Raw genomic sequence first — 27958 nt, forward strand, 5'->3', positions numbered from 1 at the left:
GCATGCCTCCACTTCCGGCTCCAGACGTGGACCTGAGGGAGGGGAAGAGAGGCTTCTTGAGACTCTTGGCAGGTGAGGTGTTTGGAAGTGCCTCTGCAGCCCAGGTGCCCAAATGACTTTGAAGCCAGCCGGAAAAACTGGGGCTTGCTTTGGTGCTGAATGAGCAAGTTTTCCCCAAGCATTGTTGAGGAGAGGCAGTTTCAAAAGAAGATGTAAAGTTCTAAATACACATTTTATCCACTGGGGATACCTGCAGTGCCAGAATGGTGCAGCACAACTACAGGGGGTAATCTGTGTCTCCATTTCCATCTGCAAGTTTGAGAGGCTAGGGTTCCACTTGTCACCCTCGGCAGAGGTGATGGAACATTGGAAGCAGGAATGTTGACCCCTGTTTCTGTGTGATGTTTAGTTAGTCCTTTGGTGTACAGAAGTGTAATCATTTCTTTTCAAATGCAAAACTAACATACCTCTCTATTTAAACACCTCCTCCCATTTCTTATTTATTTTAAGAAAACTGTCTTGGAGCCATATTACAAATTCTTTTGCCTATAACATGCATTTAGTCTAAATAAACATGCTGTAAAGTGTCCATCTTCAATTTTTGGAAGGAAGTTAAGATTTCAAAATCAAATGTGGGTTTTGAAAATACTGAATATACTTAACTGACATGATCTTATCTGAAATCTTTATGGAGCAAGACACCTTCTTTGAGCACCTGAGTACAAAGTTGAAGAAAAGAGTTGGGAAATGAATTCCATTTGTGTTGCGTTTGATGTAATGTTGTCATCTTCTTCTACCTCTGCATTTTCAATGGATAAAATGTGCATTCAGGCTCTACAGCTTCTTTCTGAAGGATGCACTAGTTGCCTTCCCTCAACAGTGCTGTAGAGCAATCTGCAGCAGCACCGAGGGATGGTGCGCACCTGCTAACTGTAGCTGCTGCATGGGGTCATGTGGGCCAGTAAAAATGCTGGATCTGTGCCTGCTGGGCATAATGCCATTGATCCTTAGTTTAAGAGTCTTTCCTGTTTGCTTAAAGATGGCTATGTTGTGTGCTGTTTGCTCTTTATAAATGGAACAGCAGCCAAATGGAGAGAGAAATGAAATGAGCACCCTTGGCAGAAATAAACCTGCTCATTTCTTTTAGCATTTTATTGCCCCTCTTTTTTCCTTGAGGTTCTCCCCCTCCCCAATGTTTCCCACTTTTGGTGCAATTTAACAAGCACTATAGCAGCCTCCTGGAAGACATGTGAAAATAAATTAGCCTTTCATTTTAGTGCTAAACTTTCAATTTGAGCTCTGTTGTCCCACTCTAACATGTAAATTTGTTGATGGTTTTCTTAGTATAAAATTACGCGGTGGGCTCAACTTGAGATGAGTCGTAAATGGGTCCAGCTGGCCATCTGTTGTTTGAAAAATAAAACTTTTATAAAGTTCCAGAAATCGAACACTTGAGGATTATGGGAGGAGGAAGCAATCCCTGCTCCTTTGAAATTGCATTGCTGTTGTATTGTGACACAAATAATGCTTTTATTTCTTCATTTATGGAAGCATTGTAATTTGCAGAGTTGTAGTGTTTTAGAACATAGCATCTGGATAACTCTCTCTCAGTAGAAACCCTCAAGTTCAGTTCTTGAGGACCTCCAGAAAATTTTTGGAGACTTGTGCTCTGCCAGACATTCAAGCCTGATTGATGTTAACAGCTTGTTTTTAAATAGTTGGATTTTATCTGCTGCTGCCATGTTCTGGTTTTATGTGGCAATTATATTTGATAGATTTTAAAGTTTATTTGCTGGTCAATGACCAAATAAACTTATATCTATCTTTTAAAGTTTATTTGTTGTGACCTGCCTTGAGTTCTTTGAATAAAAGTGGAATGTAACATTTGATAGCATTATATTTCATAGATGTAGCTTCAGATGTTAAAATATGGATTCTTAGACCATTGAAACAGGACTTTTAAATTTTAGCCCAGATTAGTTCAAAATTCTACGCAAGAGAATGCAAGAAGGTTCTTACCTGAATCATACTTGCCGAATACTTCTTCCACAATGAAGGGGGTCATCCTGGTAACATGGATGGTATACTGGGCATGCTCTGCAGACAGGACCAGATCTGAATTGAAGGTGTGGCTAGCTTCCTGTTTAGCGAAGGTGCCAAACCCCAGTTCCAGTCCTGTCTTGCTCCAGCTTGCAGGACTGTCTCCGAAGGCCCTCACTCAGAAGTGTATGGAGGTCATCCAACCCATCCGAGGATGTTTCTCATTGCCCTTCATGCTGTTGGGGCATATGTTTGTGGGTGGAGGCAACTTCCAGGGTACTAACCTTGCAGTCCTCCCCCTTCCTCTGTGTCTCCCCACCCCCATTTGAGTGCTAACTTTTTTCTATGCCTCCTTTGGCTTGTTGCTTCTTGGTTTTTTTTCTTCTGTGCAGCAGTCCCAGAGCTGGGGTTTGACACTTTCATTACACAGGAAGCTAGCCATGCCTTCAATTCAGGTCTGGTTCTGTCTGTGGAGCATGCTCAGTACACAACCCATTTTATCAGGATGACCTCTGTATTATGTGCGGGTGGGGGGAGAGCCCTTCATGGTAATACCAGCATTTCTTTCTCCTTTTGTATTTGTTTTTGGTAGCTTAAAATGGCAGACTTGTTTGCCTGCCTTTTCTGATTATTTCGCAAGAAAGTTTATATTTTGTTTGCTTCCTGTGAAAGACAGCAATATTTCAATTAGTTTCTTTGCCAGGAATGAGAGTGGGAACTTGTGTCAAAATAAACGTGTTCCTCCTTGTGAAGAGAGTGGTAAAGAACCAGGAATAATGATTGCAACTACATCTAGCTCCTCCTTGGTTTGTAAAACTGATCATGCTAATACTAACAAATTTGTGCTCAACATCTAGAGATCAATGCGTTTGCCACTTGGTGGTGAATGACCTGAAATACTCCCCAAGTGAATTGACTGAGTGTAAGGGACCATATCTGAAGCCAGAAAGTTACTCTGTGAAAATCCACTGTGCCGAGACAGCATTACTTTGCCTCTCCAGCTCCCTTAGCGATGTCATGGGGTGAATGTTCGATAAGAGCTATTAAGAAGCAGAAGGAACTGCTTCTTAATAGCTTCTTCACACTGTGAAGCCAGGATTCAGTGGTGTTCAAACTGTTGGCTAGGGTGGTGAGTGCAAAGCTCACAATGTTTGTGTTTATGAAATCACATCTATAAGCCAACAGCAGTTTTTGAACACAAATTCTAGCACGGTCAGGGTGTTCTAGCTATACTCTTTAAATCTGTATTTATATTCAACAGTGATGGTTCTTCAACACACCTGTTCGGCTGCATGAACAGACCATTCTCTCTGTGCTTTTTAAAGATCCTGCTGATTTCTGGAAAAAAGACACAGGGTGGTTGAAGGAGAGGCAAAACCCATGGAGCACAAAGAATTTGCAAGCCTAAGGCTGCCCTTGCCCTAGCATCTCCACAGCACAGCCTAAGTCATATGGTATTGATTTAGATATGGTATTGCCTTCCCGGGCATCTGCCAGATAGGGCTGAGAGAGATTCCTGCCTGCAACCTTGGAGAAGCTGCTGCCAGTCTATGTAGAGAATATTGAGCCGGATGGACCAGTGGCCTGACTCCTTATGTGGCAGCTTCCTATGTTCCTATTGGATACAGAGCTTATGGAAGTGTGGCAGCCAGAGTATACTGCATGGTGGCATAGTAAGACTTTATTTTCTATCTAGAAAGCAAAGACTTAAGAGAAACCTAACCTCCGAAAGGGAGGGAGGAAGCTGTGTTTGATGTTTGTTTTTAAGTTCCATTAACATGCATGTATGTTTGGCCCTCATAGCTTGCTGTCTGGAATGAAAAAGCATATGCATTGGTGCCACATATTCCCTCTCCATTTGCTCCCCACCTCCTCTGCTTGCAAAGGGAAGAGAATGAACACTTCTGACTGCAGTTTGTTTCAAAAGGCAGTGGCTGACATCCTGACTAATGAAGCAGCAATGCAATGGGAGAGGCCCCAGTGGTTCTGAAAAGTTCAGCTAACTCAGCGCCACTGCCTCCCCTTCACCAGGCAGTGCTCTGTGCCACCCAAACATACATCTCGGAACATATAGCCTCAGGGGCATATTTGTGGGTGACACAGACATGGTCCGATGGCACTGCAAAGGCAAGACTGGGAACTGTCAGCTGTGCTACCAGGGGCTCATCATCCCATATGAGTGATGCTGTTATCTGCCAGCCGCCATCTTTTTCCCCTGCCAGGATGAAGCAGGCAATGACTTTGTGTGGGGTCAGTTCAGGAAAAGAATGGCAACCAGCAGGAGCCAGATGCCAGGAATGTTCTCAGTGTTTCCAAGTGTGCTGAAGCTGCCACTGCCTACAGAGGTGTAGCAAAAGGTTTAAAAACAAAACCCCACACCACCAATGGCAACCCCCCAAGTAGGCTAGTACAGCTTTCTTCTGAGGCAGGTTATTTGGGGAGTGGGGGAATTAATTACAAGGCTATTGTGGCTTTGTATTATAGGCTAGCCCTCTGGAAGTGGAAAAAACCGTAGCGGGTTAACAAATCACAACATCAAACTGCAAATGGGAAATTCCAGTCTCCTTCCCTTGCATGTGAGGGAGCAGTGTAGCAGTCAGAGTCGCATGCTTGCTTGTTCTTTTCACAACAGTTTTTGTCTTTGTCAATGCTATGTTACTAATGGAGGTTCTCTGAAAAATTGGCACTGTAATTTTCCAACTTTAGGCAAATAATAGCAATATATGTAACATTTACAGTGTTGTTGTTTTTTTAAACAGTTAAAAATAGCAAAGTTGCTTCATGTGCATTTTCTCAGTAATCCATGCAAGGAGCCTGCAAGGTAGACCAATATTATCTCTGAATTGCAAAGATGGTGGCTGAGGCTGAGAAAATAATACCTGCCTCCTAGGGACATCCTGACTGGTGACATTTCAGCCAGAGACACCAGAACATGCTGAATTGGGCACTACACTGAATAACCAGAACATATTTTGGAGGATAGAGGATAGTTGCCGCTGGGTAGTTCAGGGCTCTGCTAACCTGTTTATCCATAATAGAAGTTGCATTTGGATTAGAGCAACCTAGCACTATTAGCCTCCGATCACATTTCTAAGGCTTTGCCTAAGATGCAATATACATTATTTCAGCCTGATGGAGATAATGGGTTTTAAGCAATTATGCCCAGGCTAATTCCTTTTGATAAGCACTCTGTATTATCTGTTCAACAACAACAACAACCAAAAAACCTCCAGTTGCCATGGAGCAAACAATTCATGTGTGACTCGGATAGATACTCCTGTTCACCCTTTTATCATTACCATGCAATGATAATTCTGTGGCCCTCCTGTGGTATAAAATTGGCAGATCCTGCCTGAAGCCAGCATAACAGTACTGGAAGACAGTGCTGTATTGTAGCGTTTGGAGCATAGCACAAGCTGAAGACACTTCACTGCTTCTAGGCTGATTACATCTTAGCCATAAAGATTACAACTTGTTTTTTTTCTAATAAAGCAAGAACTGCTCCCCTGCGCAGTCCCTAGTTAGATGGCAGGTTGCTGTGCTGAGCAGAGCAGTCCAAATGCTGTTGCTTGGAAAGAGTCTGCCGTTTTCATTTAGTGTGAGCTCTACCACAAATTGTGGTGCTCTGCCAAAGAAAAGGAAACAAAACATCTAGGGCTGAAGAAATGTGTGAGGTTGGGGACACACAGATTCCCTGTAATTAGATTTAAGCAATTGTCTTTGAAATAGTTTGCAAAATTTGACATTCTGAAATTCCTTTCAGACTGCCTAACCTCCTCCTTGCTGGCGGTATAGAAATTGAATTAATAATATTAATATAATATTAATAAAATAATAAAAATAATTGTAATTGGATAGATTTTCTTCATAGACGATACTTGTAAGAAAAATGAGACACTTCAGAGTTCTCCTCTCATGTATGAGAAATGAAAACTTAGAAGTTCTCAAAGGGCGGGTTCTTGCTAATGTCCTGGTTCAGTTTTGCGCCGCCCCCCCCCCCCCGATTCATGAAAGCACAGAGACAAGGAGTGAAAAAGTGACAATGCTTATTTTTCCTAAACCTTAACAATATCCAGTTAATAAAGCAGAGACTGCTTAAGTTCAATCAATATACCACAAACACCTAACAGAGTTTCCTATGGTTACAATCAAAAGTTAATGGTTAGATATTTTCTGACTACCTCTTCCTGTTCTTCGCAGTTATGCAGTGTGGTTGCTTCTCTGCTTAGATTTCTCATGCTTGGCCTCCCTCTGCACCTTCCTCTTTTCTCACCCCATCTCTCCGCTCTATCCCCAGTGTACTAATAGCCCCTCTTTTTAAGCTCGATTGTGAAGTCACCCCCACAACCTTGCTTCCCACTCTTGCTAATTATGATTGGTCTGCATCATGGGTAACCTATAATCCAGTTTGTCACCCCTTTTGACATATCGACCCATTGGTCAATTCCTGAATGTGCATAAATGAAACCTGCAAAAATTATATCATAGGTGTTTTGATCAAAACTCATGAAAACATTGTGGTTTGGAAATGTTCTGTCCTAATGTACTCTGAGCAAAATATAGGCTAAATTGGGGAATTGTCCAGGTGTGACACCCGAAAGATCATTGTTTGAAATGTCAATCAATTTCAATCTGAAAAAGCATCTCATGACATCTTGGAAACATAGCACAACTGTCATCTCAGGCCCCAAATCCTGACTCTCCTAAAACCAATGGCAAGCATACTGGTCAACTTGGCCATAGAACAAGAAAATGCCCTATCCTCTGTCTAACATACTGTAGGGATAAATGTGCCATTTTCAGCAATTCTATTAAAACCAACAATTTTCATAATTCCCCACACCCCCGCCCCGGCCTTACAGGTGGGAAAAAGAAATGTTAAGGACCAGAACTGAACAAAATTTAATGTGCTAATTATCAGATGAACTGATGAATTAATATTGGAAATAATCTCAGTGCTACATTGATTGGTGGGCCCCTGTGTGGACTTCTTTGTTTACCTACATGGATCAAACTGCTCAATTTCCCCATGACTGGGGATCGGCTATTGTGGTTCCGATTTACAAGTAAGGCAGTAGGGAAGAACCTTCTAACTAAAGGCTGATCCGCCTTTTAAATATTATAAGTAAGCTCTACGCTAAGCACCTATATGCCAAGCTTTGCGCTTGGATGGAGCATGAGAGTATAATTGAAGATGAGCAGGCAGGGTTTAGATCCAATAGATCTGTTCTAGATCACTGTTTAGTCTTGCAACATCTTGTGGACAAATAAATTAGGATCAGTAAAAGATCCCTGTTTGCCGCCTTCGTGGATTTTAAAATGGCTTTTGATACAGTTTCTAGAAGCCTATTATGGACCAAATTGGCTGATACATCTATTGATCGAAGGCTTTTGCTCTTGCTCATTAAATTGCATGAGAATTCCTCCTTAAGAGTGCATTTGGATTCTGCTGGTAATCTTACTAACCCGGTTCTGGTCATGAAAAGTGTGCGTCAAGGGTGTGTATTGGCTCCTTACTTATTCAATTTTTACAGTAATGATTTGATCAAGCGCCTGCAGAAGTCTGATACTCATGTCCCCAAATTGGCCAATAAGAAGATCTCAATCCTGATGTATGCCCACGATGCAGTTATTTTATCTCAAACCAGGGTTGGGCTCAAAAGAGCTTTAGATGTCCTAGCCTCGCATTGTAATGAGGTGCAGTTAAAAATTAATTACGATAAATAAAAAATCATGTGTTTTAAGAACAAAGCAAAGAAATTTATATGGACACTGAACGGACATAAATTAGAACAGGTCGCAAGGGTTAATTCTATAGTTGATGATTCACGAGGAGGTGTGAGCGGGAAGTCCATATTTGTTTATTTGTTGTCAATGTTAATGTTGTTATTGTTAAAATTAATAAAAATTTAATAATAAATAAATAAATTAGAACAGGGTCACTCAAATAAAATACCTAGGGGTAGTGTTTCAACAAAATGCCAGGAAATCTACGCATATGAGAATAGTAGCCGAGTTGGCAAAACGCAGTGTGGTGGCAATTAATAGATTCTTTATAATGCAAGGTGCAGGTTTTATCCCCACAGCCTTAAAGTTATATTCTGCCAAGGTAATTCCTCAGTTATTGTATGGCATTCAGTTGGAGTTGGAGCCAGCATGGTGTAGTGGTTAGAGTGCTGAACTAGAACCGGGGAGACCCGAGTTCAAATCCCCATTCAGCCATGATACTAGCTGGGTGACTCTGGGCCAGTCACTTCTCTCTCAGCCTAACCTACTTCACAGGGTTGTTGTGAGGAGAAACTTAAGTATGTAGTACACCGCTCTGGGCTCCTTGGAGGAGGAGCGGGATATAAAGGTGATGATGATGATGATAGGGTCCATACTCAAATTTTGATATGCTAGAAAAAATCAATCTGGGTTTTTGAAAACTTTATTTGGTACCCCATGATGCACTACAAATGTGGTCCTGCGTATAGATGCTGATTTTCTAAAAACTGAATCACGTGCTTTGGCTGAGAGTACACTTGTGGCCAACTGGGCTAATTTCCAAGTTCCTATCGGCTGTTCCTTAGCCGATTTGGTGTTTAGCGGTAAGCAATAAGCTTACCTCTTTAGGAATAGTTCCTGAACAGCTGTTAGAGTTGGGCCAGGCAAATGCTAAAAGAACAGTGAAACAATGTCTGGTAGATATTGAGTTGCAAAATAACTGAGCCTCTCTACCAGAGTTTTTAATAAAGGAATAAGATCCATGATGGCTCTCTCACCTGCTAACTATTTGTCCTCCATTGTCCTTAGTAAATTCCGCTGGGCATTCACAACAGCTCAGGTTAAGTCCTTCCCTTCAGCGTTATTAGTAGGGAGATACCAAGGTATCGCCATAGAAGAATGCTGTTGTAGCTGTGGCTCCCGGGAAGTAGAAACCATCGACCACATTTTATTGCACTGTAAACTACACTTAAACCCCAGGACATGCTTTATTTTTCCTTTGATATGTAGATTGTCAAACCAGTCTGATGAATATCTTGTTTTTAAATTCTTATTTGTTGATCTCTGGTTCTGGTCAGTGACCGTAACAATAAATACTGAGACTTGTTAAATTTTTACTTTCCGATGAGGATGCCTCAGTTTCTAACTCTGTAGCTAAGTTTTGTTATATTGCTTCCAGGATGTATGTAGGGGAATTGTTTTTAGGATGTTAATGTATTATTTGTATAGCTGTAATTGTATCCACAGATGGTATATGTTTTCTGTTTTGGTCTAAGACTGTAAATAAAATTTGAATCTCAGTGCTACTTTTGTATGTGCTTATTAGCACAGCAGAGTTCGTGTTTTTCTCTGTGGCTGAGCACACTCCTTAACTGTGTGCTTTTGGATATTCCTGGCTTTTTGATCACAGGTTGCTGAAGGAGTAGTCTTCAGTGGTGTTAATCCAGATACAGTATTTATTGCTAGTCATAATCCGAAACATGTAATTCAAATCCATTCCTGTGTTTATGGCCCAGGCTTTTGTACGTACATACAGTTGTGAATTCTGATATGTTGAAGTGCATACAAAGCCTCAATATTTGGTTTTGGCAGCATGTCTAAATTAAATGCTTGGTAACTAACTATCTGTCAGTGGGGTGACCTTGGAAAGCAGTTGGCAGCAAATGGGAAAGTAATTAAAAGTATTTTTCCTGTTGAAAGCAGTTGTAGGTTTAATATCTTTCATATGTTTCCATCATAATCCAAAGCATACATAATTGTCTTTATTATCTTTGCAGATGACTAAAGGATAGGTAGTATGGCTTTAAAAAAGAGTTCATGATAGCAATCTATTCTAGATAATTGGTCCAGAGGGCCTAATTATCCTATTTCATTTTTGAGATTATCCTATTTAAAAAATGTGTTATAACAAAATGGAACAAAGAATTGTAATTTAGTAACAAAGAACATCATTTCTAAGTTCTTAGTAAGTAGCGATCACTGTATCTAAGAAATAACAAGTTATGTGGGGGGGCGGGGAGATTATGCATTCAATAATAAAAATGAAACAAAATCACTCTGGTTTAAGATGAGAGTAAGGATTTTCACTCGTGTTCCCATCATAACTTCCGCACCATAGAAGCTGTAAAGACTTTATACAGTCTCTTAGAAATGAGGCTTCTTGGTCCTTCAGATGGACTTTGGGCTGGTGAGGGATGCATCCAGACATTCACAGGTGTATCTTTCCCCAATCACTTCCTAGAGATGCCCATGATGAATTTCTGCCTGATGCATCTCTACAGGAGACAGTGCTATCCCAAAAGGCCACCTATTTACCTGCAGTCATAACATAATCTGCTATAGATTCAATAGGCCATTTCAGTCCTGTAAACCTGTCCTGGCTGACACCAGGCAAAGTGCAGGTTCATGGAGCCTCATTTCTAAAGCTAGCATGATATATGAGACTGTACAAAGTCTATACAGTTTCTGTGTTGCAGAAGTTAAGCTGGAAAACTTAACTTGGAATTCCGTGCTTTTTAGAGCACAAGTGAAAAGCTAAGCCCATCTCTCATCTTAAACTGGAGCTTTTTAATTACTGCATTTGAAAAGACATATCTGACTTGTGTGTGTGCATGCACAGACACATACAGAAGCCATTCTCATATTCTCTCTCTCTCTCTCTCTCTCATTCACAAGCACATGGACACACTGCAGCCTAGAGGAGCCCTTTGCAGCCTATCTAAACAGATCATGTCTCCTTTCCCCACCTCCCGCTTACACCTGGCTGCACAGACCAGTGTGTCAGTTTTGCCTGGAGGTCGGGATGAAATGCACATGGTTTTGAAGAATCAACGACTGCGGAATAACCAACAAATGGAGTTAAACAGCGCTTTTTCAAATGCAAAGGAGTAGTGGAATTCTCTGCCACAAGATGTGATGACAACCAACAGCCTGGATGACTTTAAGAGGGGTTTAGATAAATGCATGGCCAGTCTATCAAGGGCTGTAGGCCATCTCTAGCCTCAAAGGCAAGATGACTCCATATACCAGTTGCAGGGGAGCAGAAGTAGGAAAGAGGGCATGCCCTCAGCTCTTGCCGTTGGGCTTTCTAGAGGCATCTGGTGGGCCACTATATGAAACAGGATGTTGGACTAGATAGGCCTTGGGCCTGATCCAGCAGGGCTTTTCTTATGTATTAAAAAGTATGGCTGCAATGGGAGAAGGAAAGAAGAGGGCAAGGAAGGAAACTGAAGGGCCATTTTCCCAAGCTTCATCAGGAAAGGAGCTGACCGCCATACTGGTTGTGGGCACCACAGCTTCAGAAGTCCTACTGCACAGACTCTTTTAGCAGTAAAGATGCCTTTTCAGCCTCTTAAAACACAACTTTGAGGATTAGTTGTGAAATAACAATTGAATGGGCCCAAAGGCACTTTTCTGGCATACAGTCTAAAGGCTGAAATTTTGCAAATAGGCTACAGAATAATTTCAATACCATTTCCTCAGTCTGAAAGAACATCACCAACTGTATAAACCCTGTTTCAAAAGAGAAAAACTAAATGCTCTATATAAGCCATTTTTCAACAGATCTTCACCAAATTTGCAGGGGAGGTGTTTCTTGTCACCTAGGGAATGTGTGCTGATGGCCAGACAGATTGGACAAATGGTTTTGATTTTATAAGCAATAGAATGTTCAGGGCTTATAATGGTGGAATGTTGAAACCACTCTCCATCATAGCCAGTATAACATTAATGGGAGGCCACTGTGTAACCTCTTTCACTGCATTTTGGACCCATGTTATAACCACCCTCAGTTTGAGCTCAGGGTCGCCTTTGGATTTGTTCAGCATTGATTGGAGGACCCTTGTGTCTATCATTAAAAAAAAAACATATATCCTCAAAACAGCTTTTAAAGTGTATTAAAACCCTTTGAACATGCAGATAGTAAAGGGGGAGGGGCAAAGGGACAACAAGTGTTTGATCTGGAGATTATGAGTGTGTGCATTGATACAGTTTTGGTTTGGGTGGAGTATGAATCCCTGCCACTTAGACTATATAGACTACCTGTAGTTGTTTTGCTAATATTGTGAGTGAATTCTATTAAATCAGATAGTACCCTGAAGGATTGGTTCATTTTACAAACAGTGGGTAATTCTTTCCATTCTTTAATTCATTCTTCTTGTGTCAGATTCAGTTTTCTTTAAAACACACATACACAGACACACACACACACACACACACACACACACACACACACACACAACGTTCAGAAAATATTTACGAGGATTTTCCTCTCCCTTCCTCTTCTTAAAGGCAGACCAACCTTTGACTCGCTCCCTCCAGTGTGTTTCAATGTTCATTGCTTCATCTGACACAGATGAAAGCCTTACTGACTAACCTTTGCATGGCTGATGGTTTGAACAGAACCTGCAAATCCTTATATAAATATGCAAACCTTGCCAAAAACCCTTCCTTTTGATGTCTCCCTTTTGGAATGTTGCAGTCTCTGGTCTACAGAATTCGCTTCTACCTAAGGAACAAAGTATGACTTCCTGTTTGCTTAATATTGTAAATATTAATATTACTCTGCAAGAAGCATGGAGGATATTAATATTACTCTGCAAGAAGCATGGAGGATATATAGTTTTGTGGAAATAGAATTTTTTAAAGCTAAATTGATTCAGTCCTCTAATATGACTGTTCTTGATTGCCAACTCTTTTTGCATGCTTTTCTACTACTTGTACGTGGGGATTTCTGTTTTTCCTCTAATCACTACATTTTATACCTCCCGGTTGGTATGGTAGATGTTGACAGGGAATGGTTAGATTATCACCCGCCTATACTGAAAACATACTCAGTTGTGAATTTTCCATCTGAATGTCAATGTTATGGTGGCTAATGAGAAAATCCTAGGTACCCCATCAGTTTCCTCTTAGCTGTTACTCAGCTGAATGGCTTCCATGGCTTAACTGATAGGTGTGGTATGCAGACAAACCTCTAAAACCCTGTTCCTTTTACATAGGCTTCTTCAGGGCTTTGCATTTGAGACCTGAAGTTCTGACCCTGTTCAATATCACCATAATTAAATAACATGAACTGTAGTTCTCTTTTGCAATAAATTCTACTCTAAGTGAAACGAAATACTACTTTAGAAACCTTTCCCTGGTTTGACTGGATCTAGTTAAATTCTATATAAACGGAAGGACTTTGCTAATATCCATAAAAACTGCTTCAAACAGGATGGATTTCCTATGACTCCAAAACTTGTACACATTACTATGTAGAAGTTGGTTCAGAATTATTAGTGTCTGTTGAACTTTGTTTTAATAGGTTGTCTTATTTACTCATCTTACTTTTTTTAAGTGTACGTTGTTACAAAATCTATTTTAAAAGTATTGTGTATATGATCTCACAGTAAAAGCTTTCTTGTGATATAATACATAACTGCCTTGCAGTGTAAACGTGTAGTAGGAACCTATCTCCATCAGATATCTTCCATGAAGTGTACATGCAGTGCATATCGTGTATTTGTGGGATACACAGAATATCTTACATAGATTCGAAATCATGTACCAAACTTATCATACCAAGTGGCCCTTATTGAAGTCTGCCTTTTCTTTTTCTTGAGAGGCTGTGGTCTTTGGCTCATAAATTCCAGTGTAAGGATAATACTGGTATAATGCAGGCCTTGACAACTTTTCTTTGGATCTAGAAGCCAGCCCAAAAATTTAAGAACTAGATGATGGACTCCTGACAAAATGTCTGGACTAGGTGATGGATGTAGTTGTGGGGTGGAGGATAAATAGGCTTCTCTTTGTTACATTTAAAGTGACGTACTGTACTTAGAACTGGGCCGCCAAATAAAGACTTTTCTAAAATAACTCCGCCTCAGAATACCTTCGTCTGGTGTACTAGTGCCAACACACTCGCATGAAGGAAGTGAGGAATGGGTCTTCTCATACTTTCTTAACAACTTAAGTTCTAGAAGTGTATAGCTTATTTTGAAAATGCATTATTTAAGCATTTCCCCTCAAAAAGCTAAATAAAATAAAATATGGGAAAGATGGAAGAAAGGCATCTTTTGTCCATGGATGTGTTCACGTCTCCCTGTCTCAGCTTCAGCAAAAGAACTGTTTTTAAATAGAGGTGTTATATATTTATATATAAATATATTTTAAGAAGCCTTGAGTAAGAAATTCCTTTCTTCACCTCTGCCTCCCAGGGGCTGCTCTGCTGCCACTACCACCCTCATGGCTGCGGCTCTTCTAGCTTCACACACTTGGTGATCCCTGGAGCAGCTGCTGCTTCTTCTTGAGCGGTGGCAACTGGCTTGTTCATTGGCTGGCCTGTCCATTGCTTGGTGTCGTCTCCCTAGCACTGTGCTTTCCTGGGGGTGGGGGGAATACAGGGCAGCAGAGAGGAGGAGGGGTGGTGGTGACGCTCAGTTTGGGCATAGAGGACAGAACTTTTGTGAAGCAATCACTGAGCTGTTTTTCTCCAGGTTGAATTTCTGGTTAAATTTCTAGGCGCAATGATGAGCTGGCACCCAGAGTTTGAGCTCTGGTATAATGATATAATAGAATACTGGTTTTGAATTCTAAAATTCTATTCTGGCAGCTTTCTGCCTCTTTAATTTATGAGATTCCTTCTTTGACAGTTTGCATATTTAGTTTTCCACTGAAGCCAGTGCAAAGTACTTGGATTATTACATCACCAAGGTTAAAAATGCTATGGCATGCGAACTGTGAAGTTATCTCTGGTTCTCACAGCATTAACCCTGCTGCATAATGCAGATGCACAGTAGAAATAAACGTCCTTGCAAAATGTATTTCTGTATCTGGCTGGATATGCCCTCAGGATAGTACATTACAAGAAATACTGTAGTGAAGATGATGTAACAATCTGTTTTATCGGTTAGCTGAACTGTTACAGAAAACTCTCATGGCCTGTGCCTGTGTTTTTAATATTAGCTAATGTTGCTGGTGGCAAGCAGAATGGGATCCTTATCATCTGTGATTTGCACTACATTTATCAGAGGTAACACAAGGATAATCAGCTCAGTGAAGCCTAGGCCGTTATTGGACAAGCATGACTTACACAAAAGCTTCATAAAATGGCAGAAGGTGTAGTATTGTCAAACAACTATTGGCAGAGAGAAGTCAAAATTTAGTTGTAGAAAACGTGTTTGGTCTTCAGAAGATCCCAGGTCCAGTCCTTTACAATTCCAGTGAAAGGTGTAGCAGAGCTGAGAGGGATTCCTAACTAAAACTTGAAAAGCTGTTGCTGGTTGGAGTAGACATTACTGGACTAGATATGCAAACAGGGGTGGATTAACTCATAGGCAATATAGGCACTTGCCTACGGTGGCAAATTTTGAGGGGCGGCAAATTTTGGGAGTGGTGTGCCAGCAGGGGCGGATCCAGGATGAAATTACAGGGGGTGCAGTGGTCCCTCTAATTTTTTTTCATCTCTGCGGAATGAGTTTCGTTCTGGGAGGATGTATCAAGGCACTGTATGCGCAGATGCATTCAGAGTGAGGCCTTACTAATTCAACCTGAGCAGGATGTAAAATTAACTGAGTGGACATCAGAAAACTTGTGATTGTGCGCACGCCTTAGAGGGAACAGTGAGAGGGTGCAACAGGAATCCCCCCCCCATAAAAATATTGGGGCTTGGATTTTCTCTCTCTTGCAAATGCACTAAGGCAGGGGTGTCAAACTCAAATCTGGTGGAGGGCCAGAATGGATTCTGCCGAACCTCTGGGGAGCCGCATATAGTTTTACGCCAACTTCTGCCACCTCGTGCCCACCTCACACCACTTTCTGTCTTCTTCTTCCCCCACTTCTCTCATTCCTTTTCTCCCTTGTCCCCACCCCTTGCCCTGCCATTTAAATTGTTGGACATGGAGTTCCAGTGCATTGACCTTTTGCACCAACTATCCTAATGAGCACTAGGCATTGGGAGCAGAGGTAGTGAGTAAGGGTCTCCTTACCTGTCCCTGCTTTATTTCTACTCTGTGACCCGTGATAGGACTCCTCAAGCATTTCCTGTGAGAGTCAGATTCCCTTGCTTTCCTCTTAGAGAGCAAATGGAAACATCTCTCTCTCTCTCCCCCTGTCCCTCTCCCTCCCTGTTCATTTTGTAGTTCTATAGATTAGGGTTAGGTCTTTCCTATCCAAAGTGTTCACCAATACATCTACTTAGTATTTAGTTCTACAAGAATCTCCATGTGTCTTCTCTAAATAGCTGCAACAACTAAACTCTGCATTCTACTCTGTAACCGGAGTGGGTAGCTTCTTTAGTGCAATGCTAATTAATTGGGGTAAAAATTAAAACAATTTCAGGAAGGGTTCAATAACAACAACAACAACAACAACAACAACAACAACAGAGGCACAAAAGACCAGCTGCTGATTGACAAAATGTCAATCTGCAAGAGAAGAAAAACCAATCTAAGTGTTGCATGGATTGACTACAAGAAAGCCTTCGATTCATTGCCTCACACATGGACACTAAAATGTTTAGAAACAACTGGTGTCAGCAAAAACATTCAGATATTTATAAAAAAAAAAGCAATGAGCATGTGGAGTACACAGTTAACAATCAATGGTGAGACACTTGGACAGGTTAGCATTAGAAGAGGCATTTTCCAAGGGGACTCACTATCCCCTCTGTTGTTTGTAATCGCCATGACCCCACTTTCGCAAATACTAAACAAAACAGGCCTCGGATACCAAACATCGAAAACATCAAGTAAAATCAACCATCTGCTGTACATGGATGATCTGAAGTTGTATGGAAAGTCCCAGTCAGAAAATGAATCACTGCTAAACACTGTCCATATATTCAGTAGCGATATAGCAATGGAGTTTGGACTAGACAAGTGTGCTGCATTAATAATGAACAGAGGGAAAATAAGAAAAACAGAAGGAATAGAACTGCCCAATGGAAGCAAGATCAAGAACCTGGAAGAGAAAGAACATTACAAATACTTGGGCATTCTCCAGGCTGGTAACATCGCACACACTGAAGTTAAAAGAAAAATTGGAAGTGAATACATCAGGAGAGCTAGAAAAAATCCTAAAGTCCAAACTCAATGGCGGGAACACCATACAAGCCATAAACACCTGGGCTATACCTGTTATCAGATACACTGCAGGAATAATAGACTGGATCCAGGCAGAGCTAGAGACACTAAATCGTAAGACCAGGAAAATCATGACCATCAATCATGCTCTGCACCCCCGCAGTGATGTCGATAGGCTATACCTCCCTCGCAGCTCAGGTGGAAGAGGAATGCTGCAAGTCCATCAAACAGTAGAGGAGGAGAAAAGAGGCCTTGCAAAATATATAAAGGACGGTGAAGAACATGCACTTCAAATGGTCAATAACGCGAAACTATTCAACACCAATGAGACAAAGCAGGCCTACAAGAAAGAACAAGTCAAGAACCGAGCAAAAAAATGGAAAAAGAAGCCACTGCATGGTCAATATTTGCACAATATAAGTGGAAAATCAGACATCACCAAGACCTGGCAATGGCTTAAGAATGGCAACTTGAAGAAAGAAATAGACCGTTTAATACTGGCTGCACAAGAACAGGCACTAAGAACAAATGCAATAAGAACAAAAGTCGAAAAATCCACAACAAACAGCAAGTGCCGCCTTTATAAAGAAGCAGATGAAACAGTGGACCACCTGATCAGCTGTTGTAAGAAGATCGCACAGACTGACTACAAACAAAGGCATGACAAGGTAGCAGGGATGATACACTGGAACATCTGCAAAAAATACAAGCTACCTGTAGCCAAGAATTGGTGGGACCATAAAATTGAAAAAGTGGTAGAAAATGAAGATGTAAAAATATTATGGGACTTCCGACTACAAACAGACAAACATCTGCCACACAATACACCAGATATAACTGTAGTTGAGAAGAAAGAAAAACAAGTCAAAATAATCGACATAGCAATACCAGGGGATAGCAGAATAGAAGAAAAAGAAATAGAAAAAATCACCAAATACAAAGATCTACAAATTGAAATTGAAAGGCTGTGGCAGAAGAAGACCCAAATAATCCCAGTGGTAATTGGCGCCCTGGGTGCAGTTCCAAAAGACCTTGAAGAGCACCTCAACACCATAGGGGCCACAGAAATCACCACCAGCCAATTACAAAAAGCAGCTTTACTGGGAACAGCCTATATTTTGCAACGATATCTATAATAACCAACAGTATTGATGATAAAATTCAGCCATCCCAGGTCCTTGGGAAGGACTCGATGTCTGGATAAAACAAACCAGTCAATAACACCTGTCTGACTGTGTAAATAAATAATAATAATAATTAATAATAATAATTAGCTGAATTCACTACTTTTTCCACCCACACACACAGAGGAATATTGAATATTGAATCTTTAATTTATTTTTTAGAAAAAATTCTGAATAACATGCCTGCTGATACCAGGTTTTGCATGGATAATACTGCCACTCTCCCCTCTTCCTCTCTCCCTTACAGAGGTGTTGCTAGGTATTTAAAAGATCCAGTAGGGGTGTGCATGGAACTGTCTGGCCACGGCCTCGCAGAGGGTATTTGCACATGCCTGGCGGCTGCCAAAATGACAGCCACTCACTTGTACGGAGGCCTGAAAGGCCCAAAAAGGCTTTGCTTACCCGGCTGTGGCGGTGGTGAGGAAGGCCAGCGGGGGGGGGGAGGGAACCCGCGCTCCCCCCCCCCCCGGCTATAGCAAACCCCCTGAAGGGGCTACAGGTACTTCTTCTACGTTTTAATTTTTAAAAAACCACGTTCGCGGACCTGCTGGACCGGACCCGGCGGTCCGGTTCTGGTCTGATGGAACCGGGTGGTGGTGGTGGTTCGGTTCGATCATGAACCCCTGGACTGAACCATCGGACCGTGGACCGGTTCTGCACATCCCTAAGATCCAGGGCTTGGGCTGACAGGGCCTGCCTGGGGCCCACAACCTCTCCACATTTTGATAATTAAACCCTTTCATGCTCTCTAAAGGTATCCAACACTCTCCTCCCCACTAGTTTACTTCACTGCTAAGAATTAATCTCCTTTCTCTCCTGCAGTCAGTACCCACACACTGTTTAGAACCAGTGTGGTGTAGTGATTTGAGTGTTAAGACTAGGACTGGGGGATTTGGTCAGTCATGAAACCCACTGCAGGACTTTAGGTGAGACTCTCTCTCTCTCTCTCTCTCTCTCCACCAAACCTCCTTCACAGGATTGTTGTGAGGATAAAAGTGGGGAGTAAGATTATGTACAGGTGAAACTCGAAAAATTAGAATATTGTGCAAAAGTTCATTAATTTCAGTAATGCAAATTAAAAGCTGAAACTGATATATGAGATAGACGCATTACATGCAAAGCAAGATAAGTCAAGCCTTAATTTGTTATAATTGTGATGATCATGGCGTACAGCTCATGAGAACCCCAAATCCACAATCCCAGAAAATTAGAATATTACATGAAACCAATAAAACAAGGATTGTAAATAGAACAATATCGGACCTCTGAAAAGTATAAGCATGCATATGTATTCAGTACTTGGTTTGGGCCCCTTTTGCAGCAATTACTGCCTCAGTGCGGCGTGGCATGGATGCTATCAGCCTGTGGCACTGCTGAGGTGTTATGGAAGACCAGGATGCTTCTATAGCGGCCTTCAGCTCTTCTTCATTGTTTGGTCTCATGTCTCTCATCCTTCTCTTGGCAGTGCCCCATAGATTCTCTATGGGGTTCAGGTCAGGCGAGTTTGCTGGCCAATCAAGCACAGTAATCCCATGGTCATTGAACCAGGTTTTGGTACTTTTGGCAGTGTGGGCAGGTGCCAAGTCCTGCTGGAAAATGAAGTCAGCATCCCCATACAGCTCGTCTGCGGAAGGAAGCATGAAGTGCTCCAAAATCTCCTGATAGACGGCTGCGTTGACCCTGGACTTAATGAAGCACAGTGGACCAACACCAGCAGATGACATGGCTCCCCAAATCAACACAGACTGTGGATACTTCACACTGGACTTCAAGCATCTTGCATTGTGTGCCTCTCCATTCTTCCTCCAGACTCTGGGTCCTTGGTTTCCAAGTGAGATGCAAAAGTTGCTCTCATCAGAAAAGAGGACTTTGGACCACTGAGCAACAGACCAGTTTATTTTTCCTTGAGCCCAGGTAAGACGCTTCTGACGTTGTTTGTTGTTCAGGAGTGGCTTGACAAGAGGAATACGACATTTGAAGCCCATGTCCAGGATCCGTCTGTGTGTGGTGGCTCTTGATGCACTAACTCCAGCCTCAGTTCACTCCTTGTGAAAGTCCCCAACACTTTTGAATGGCCTTTTCCTGACAATCCTCTCCAGGCTGCGGTCATCCCTGCTGCTTGTGCACCTTTTTTCCCCACACTTTCCCCTTCCACATAACTTTCTATTAATGTGCTTTGATACAGCGCTTTGGGAACATCCAACTTCTTTTGCAATTACCTTTTGAGGCTTTCCCTCCTTATGGAGGGTGTCAGTGATGGTTTTCTGCACAATTGTCAAGTCAGCAATCTTTCCCATGATTGTGATTCCTAATGAACCAGACTGAGAGACCATTTAAAGGCTCAGGAACCCTTTGCAGGTGTTATGGATTGATTAGCTGATTGGAGTGGGACACCTGGAGCCTAGACTGTTGAACCTTTTCACAATATTCTAATTTTCTGGGATTGTGGATTTGGGGTTCTCATGAGCTGTATGCCATGATCATCACAATTATAACAAATTAAGGCTTGACTTATCTCGCTTTGCATGTAATGCATCTATCTCATATATCAGTTTCACCTTTTAATTTGCATTGCTGAAATTAATGAACTTTTGCACGATATTCTAATTTTTCGAGTTTCACCTGTACACTACCCTGGACTCTTTGGAGGAAGAACAGGATATGTGACATAATAAAATATATATGTCTATAACATATACATATTTATATTGACTTTTAGCCACGTGCACTCCAATCCTTAACGTAAATTCAGAAGCAAACTCAAACAGCTCTTTTACACCTATCACAGCAGCAAGCAGCCCAGTTTGCATTTTGTTTAAGCAAATAGCATAAACTATAGTGTATTATACACTACAGTATATATACAGCGTTATAGTGTTTGTCTTCAGAAGGACACTACAGAAGGATACACTACAGAAGGAAATTTGATTTCAAACAAGACAACAGAATGTCATATGGTTACCCTAATTTCTTAGGATTTAAAGACAACCATTTCATTGGCAGGAGACTCTTTAAAAATGAGTTTCCTGTGATCTGATTTGGAAAGCCTTATTTTGAAGCAAGTGTATAAAAATAGACTCTTAGTGGTGGAGGAGGCTTAAAGTTCATTTTAGCAATTTGTGAAGGTACTTTCAAAAAGTTGGGAGTATTTTAGTCCATTACAAGCTTATTAAAAAAAATATGGTGTTTATATATGAGCTACTGTTACTAGCACAAAGCAAAATAAAATAGTAATGACTATAAGGGGGAACATGTTGAGAAAGCAGCAAATACATATATTTAATATTTGTGTGTGTGTGGCGGGGAGTGATAGACACCCACATACAGAGACCAGATTAGAGCTATAAGGAGTTTAGTATCTTCAGGAACAAAAGGCAGAAATCAAAACAGATTCATTTTGTTAAGAGCATTTCTTCTTCTCATTCTTTTAAAAGTTTTAAATACATTTGAACTGGCTAATTTCCCACAAGAAGAAATATTGTTGGGAAGGAGAGGGTTTTTCTTACAACTTTGTATTAGAACTGAAAATGATTTTTTAAAAGTGTAAAATTTTCTCATACAAACACAAAGAAACAAATGCCTACAAATTGAGATTACTTCTCTCACCTGTGTGTTACACACACACGGGAGGTGGGGGTGGGAAGAGGAATACAATGGCTTAAGCAAGGGGTTGGTTGCTTAATCTCTCTCTCACTCACACGCTCACACACAAAACAAACAGATATGAGTTGGGTTTTTGTATGTTTTACTTTTCTGGGGGGAGACAAGCCCAACAGCCAACAACTCCATTGTCCCTGTGGCAAATTGCAGTACATTCAGAGGTGGGTCAGAGTAGGGGAGGAGCACAAGACCCTAAGAGAACAAATCAGGCTGCTGCTGCTTGCTGCTGCTCCCCCTGCTGGGAAAGAGCAGTAATAGCACCAGAAAGTGAAGTTAACCCCTTTTTAATGAAGCTGCTGCTGTCGAGGAACTCCCTATCTGGATCCAGATTCACAGGGGGTGCAACTGCCCCCCGGATCCGCCCCATGTGCAAGTAAAGGGCTTGGGTCCGGGAAAAGTTAAACCTACATTTTTAAAAACGGGCCCTGTGCATTGGGATGGTGGAAGGATGGTGGTGGCATGGCGGTGGTGGTGAGAGCTTCTCCCATGGGCCTGCCTGCCTGCCTCCCAAATGCCAGGGTGGACCATTTTTGCAGTGCAGCCTCCATAGACCAACACTGAGTGGGGGACAAAATGTTGCAAAACATAGGTAGTTCCGCTTTGCAATACAGTAATGGGTGAGACAGCTTTGAGAGAATTTATGAACTTATGAACTTATTTATGCTTGTAGTGCTCAAGGCACGCAGTCATTGCTTCTTGACTTCTTATGTTGATGCTTGATTAGTCACAGAATCATAGAATTTTAGAGTTGAAAGGGACCTTGGAGATCTTCAGTCCAATCCCCTGCTCAGTACAGGAATTTGCTGCAATATCAACTGGTATTATTTACTCTGTATATATTGGTTTTCCACACCCTTAGTACTTGGCTTCCTCAGCACTGATTGGAGGAATAAAACAATTTTGGTGCATATTTCAGACTCCTTGAATTATAATTATTATACCTATCTCTGTGGATACCTATTATACCTATAATTATACCTATTTCCCTGTAGGTAATAATGAGTGTGGTAATCCCCTTGACTACTTCATGGTGCTGAGAACAGCTGTAACTCAGTGAGACAGCACATGCTTTTCATGCAGAAGATCTTGGGTTCACTCCCTAGCATTGTCAAGTAGGGCTGAGAAAGATCCATTTCTGAAATGATGGAAAGCTGCCACCATTCAGTACAGACAGTACAGAGTTAGATGCACCAGTGGTCTGATTCAATACAAGGCAGCTTCATAAGTTCATACAGGCAAACCTTGGCATTCGCGGACCTGATATTTGCGGTTCTGCACATCCACACTTGGGTAATTGACACCTGACCTTGGCATACATGGAATAAAGGGGGTCAACAAAGGGGGTTCATGTATCTGCAGTTTCAGGGTGCCAGAAATGATCTCCAAGGTCATTCCAGCCACTAGGAGAGGACCCATTTTGCGGCCACACATTTTTTCACTTGTAAATGCTACATTTGGGACTCTTTAGGGGCATTGCTGGACACCTAGAGACCTGTAGAGTCTCTAGGTGTAGGGCACTTTCCTACACACCATTTTTAGGGGCCCTTTTTGCTGGTTGTTTTTTTTCCATTTTCTGCATATCCAGGAACCTCCTCCCCCCGAGTCTCAATGTCCCATTATTCGTGGTTCTATTTTCTGCGGTTGTAGTGGAGAATAGAACCCCCATGGATAACAGGGTTCACATGTATGTGAATCCAGGTTATCTACAGAAGAAAAATGTGAACTCCTGCTGCAGCATCACGAGAAGCTAAAACAATATATAGTGGAATAGTTTTAGGATGGAGTGGGATTACACATTGTTTAAACAACTCTGTTTGAAGGCTAAAATTGAACAGTGTGTCTGTTGCTGAAACAGTTTTCCTTTTATGGAAAGTCTTGAGCTGTAAATAAAGTCAATACTTGCTTTTAGTGTTCTTAGGAAGTGAGAGATCCCGCCAAAGCTGGTTTGTATCTGCAAAATATATCTTTGCTCCAGAATAAGCCCACTGTTAAAACAGTAACTGTGTATGCGCTCTTGATTGGAAATGGCTGGTTAAAGTACTTTGTACTCCTGAGAACCAAACATGTATTTATTTGAATGAAAACCCATGCTCTTCTGCGTGCTTCATACATACATGTGCCTGGGGCTATTCCCTTAATGCATGCAAGAGGCTGTGTATATGTTTGAATTAGTAGACTTCATCTTGCTTGAGAGTTTAAAATGAAGAGAATCGGAAGGGGGAGAAGGTTGTTGATTCAAAAGCTGCAGAAAGAAAATACTGAGCATAAAACCCTGGATGATGCCCTTATATGTCTACATAACTGACAATGCATAGTGTATGTGGATATGCATGTAAAATAATACTGTTTTTAAGTCTTGTTTGGGCACTAGATTCATAGCACTTCAAAAAGGAGGTAATTGCATTGCACTGAATGTATGACTGATGAATGAAAACTCTGTGTCTACATGAACCCAAGAAAAATCATTTTGGTTACTGTTCAGAGATGAGTAAAGCAACAAATGCTTCTTAATTTAATTCAAATCTATAATTTTGTTGGTTGCTAGTCTCTACTGACATTAAAAAACAAAATTCATAATGACAATGAAAATATTACTAATAAACCAGTGAGAAAAGTCTAAAATATATATGAAAATACTGCAAAGAAAACTAGCATTTGGCTGCATGGCTTATAGTTCAATATGAAAGACTGAAAATTGGCAACTAGAATATCCAAGCATCAAATGTTGTATGAAAATTCATGGCTTGTCTTCTGTCCAGAATTCTCATTTCCAATTTACCTCACTTTTGAAACCAGATACCTTTTAACTGCAAGCAAGATGAAGTGGTAATTAGGCTTCTTAATTCTTGATTCAATTTTGTTAGCTGTGCTAACTTGTGGTCCTACATAGCACAGATGAAAGGGAAGATCAAGGAAATTATGTTTGTGGCAAGAACAAGAATTCCTCAATTACTGCTGACAGTATTCGGGGTCCCAGATGGCACCAATGACAAACTGTATAAGAACGTTGTGAAGGAGAGCAACTTCCCAAAGGCCACCCAGTAAGCTTCATAACTGAGCAGGGAGTTGATCTTGAATCTCCCACATCCAGGACCATCATTCTGTCCTTTTATAAATATACCATCATCTGCAACACAGTATTCATTTCTTGTTTGTTTTGTCAAATTCGTACACCACCCCAAACTTTTGTTTCTAGGTGGTTAACAATAACATAAAACAAATTAAAACATACACAAAAATCTTAAAACAATTTAGGCAATCTAAATATAAAAAACAGATTAAAACTTCTTCCAAAATATGTTCTGTTCCTTCTTTCCCACCACTCCTCCACCTCTTGCTTTTGAGTATAATTGCAAATGTTGATGCAAAATTGTTTTTCTCTTCCAGCTTCCTGCCATGGACGTATTGTGAAGGTGCCTGCGGGTCCCCTAATCCGAGTCGAGGGCACAAAAGTGGCGATTCCTTGCAATGTTAGTCAATACGATGGACCTAGTGAGCAGAACTTTGACTGGGAGTTCTCTACAAACCCCACTCAGGACAATAAATTCTTACATGTAGTGAGTACTTGGGATCCTACTTTCATGTCTCAGGAATATGAAGATCGGGTTAACCGAAAGGAGATCACATTGAAGCGAAACAGCAATGATGCTGTAGAACTTGTGATTCACAGCATTCGTCCTACTGACCAAGGGATGTACCGATGTACTACACCTAGCACAGATGCTGTCTTTTGGGGAAATTACAATGCTAAAGTCGAAGTCAAAGGTATTTCTACAGGGTGAGGGGTATTTACAATTGGTATTGGGTCCTACTTTAATTTTACAAGCATTATCTGGAATGTCCAAACATAAATAACTTAGTCTTGTCTGTTGTATGCAGTCGTGCCTCCTTCATTTAAACTCAGAAAAAACAGGATTCTCTCCCACCCCCCACTCACCTACAGTGCATTTTATAATTGCCTGCAAATACATTGCATTATTGGGGAAGGACAGAAATAGAATGAGAATGGGTTATCTATTTGTTACCTAACAAACTTTGAGATTTGGGCATTCTATTTTCTATGTCTATAGATTTTCTTCATTTATACACTGTAGTTCTCAGGAATTCCTGCCGAGTTCAGTATGGCTTTATTTCAAGTGACAATTTTGCTTGGGGGTTTTCAAGTGAGTTTGTAACAGCCATGAAAGATCTTGCTTGTATGAGTTGCCTTGGGCTGAGCACGACATGTGTATCTGCCTTTCATCCCACTGCTTCCTCCCGGTTTGCCACACCTGCTCTGAGACGTGCCACAACATTATACTCCGTGCATAGTTTAATGCATCATGCCATGCTTGTATAGGGGGGACAAAGCAGGGATGGGCAAGTGTGCCTCCAAAGAACCCCAAGAAGTCCTTTTTTTAATTTCTCAGTGACTCAGTCCATGTGATAGCAATTACCTCCTACTTCATTTCAGACTTCTCTCAGTGATTATTTGTAATTATAAAAAGTACAGTGGAAGTGGCAGTTTTCTCTGCTTGTAGATTTTACTGGGAAAACAGGGAACATAGGAAGCTGCCATATAGGGAGTCCGACCATTGGTCTATCCAGCTCAGTATTGTCTTCACAGACTGGCAGCGGCTTCTCCAAGGTTTCCGGCAGAAATCTCTCTCAGCCCTATCTTAGAGATGCCAGGGAGGGAACTTGAAACCTTCTGCTCTTCCCAGAGCAGCTCCATTCCCTGAGGGGAATATCTTACAGTGCTCACACTTCTAGTCTCCCATTCATATGCAACCAGGGCAGACCCTGCTTAGCTAAGGGGACGAGTCATGCTTGCTACCACAAGACCAGCTCTCCTCTCCAAGGGCCTTTTGATGAAACAGTTGATTGGGAAGTAAGTATGCTGTTAAAATATCACCCATGTCAGAAAACATGAACACATTTTTATTTTGGTCTGTATATTCATAAATATTTGGTTTTGTCTCTTTGTGACAAACTATTACAACTTGACTCCATTTTATTGTCAAAAATGAAAAATCATTCATCATAATCCAAATGCTTGATAACTTTCTTTTCTCTAAATAGTGATTGCTGATGGCTTAACTGTTAGTGGGTCAAAAGGCCGATCCATGTCCACTCGGAACTTATCGGAAGGAGATCCGTTTCAGTTGCCCTGCTCAGCTTCCACCAATTCTTCAGAGCACACCCATCTGCATGTTTCTTGGGAATTTAAGAATGACCTGGCCTGGCAAGAAATTCTCTCCTTGACGCATGAGGGCAAGTTCCAGCCTGGCCCAGAGTATAATGAACGCTATATCATTGGAGAGGTGCGCTTAGATGCCATGGCCAATGATGTTTACCGCTTGTCTGTGTCCCAAGCCCTTCCAACAGACGAGGGTGCCTACAGGTGTCGAGTGAGTGAGTGGGTTAAAGGAGCAGATGGGTCATGGCAAAAGATCCAAGAGAAGAGTGCAGATGTCGCAAATGTGGTGGTGCAGCCAACAGGTGAGTGTGCAGTCTGCATGAAATTATTGCCTACAACTGCATTTATATAGTGATAACTTGGCGGTGGGGGTCGTGGGCGTGAAAGGAAACATCACATCTTTGGTGTGAGATCTGAATAGGAATAGGAAATCTGCACTATTTCAGGAAGTTGTGAAGATGCTCTTTTTTTTTTTAGTAGTTCAGCACAGTACAGCATAGTAATAGTGTTCACTGACTGATATCCTGCTTCGAAATAAATGTGTAAAGAGGGACTGGTGCTCACATGCAACTTATCGAGTTGCTCTACAAGTGGGAGAAAGATGCCTACTCTTCCAGAGCTCTGGGGGAGATAAAACAGGTCACATGAGCAGAGTGAGGCTGTTTCACCTGCTTGCACAACAGAGGTCATGCAGACTGGCGCATGAGCCCCAGTTGCGTCCCCACAGCCCATCTTTATACATGCGCTTGGGTAGTCAGGATGTTGGTTCCTGCCTTCTGTATTCTTAGTGTAGCATGAAATCTGATATCAGGTTTTTTGGTTAAAATGAAGGCCCTGCAATGAAA

General features: G+C 41.4%; 1 protein-coding gene across 5 annotated transcripts in view; it reads left to right on the forward strand.

Annotated features, from left to right (window-relative positions):
* Nucleotides 1–27958, forward strand: part of PTGFRN (prostaglandin F2 receptor inhibitor) — a 141564-nt gene that overhangs the window by 28767 nt on the left and 84839 nt on the right. For 3 of the 5 annotated variants that reach the window (XM_053312436.1, XM_053312431.1, XM_053312432.1), the window contains exons 2-3: nucleotides 25322–25699; nucleotides 26996–27415. In XM_053312436.1, the coding sequence (XP_053168411.1) occupies nucleotides 25322–25699; nucleotides 26996–27415 (798 nt within the window). Of the gene's footprint in view, nucleotides 1–22241; nucleotides 22552–25321; nucleotides 25700–26995; nucleotides 27416–27958 lie in introns of those variants that run through there. The other 2 variants (XM_053312435.1, XM_053312434.1) reach the window with 2 other exon arrangements.

This window comes from Hemicordylus capensis, chromosome 3, assembly GCF_027244095.1.
Source record: "Hemicordylus capensis ecotype Gifberg chromosome 3, rHemCap1.1.pri, whole genome shotgun sequence".
Classification (NCBI taxonomy): domain Eukaryota; kingdom Metazoa; phylum Chordata; class Lepidosauria; order Squamata; family Cordylidae; genus Hemicordylus; species Hemicordylus capensis.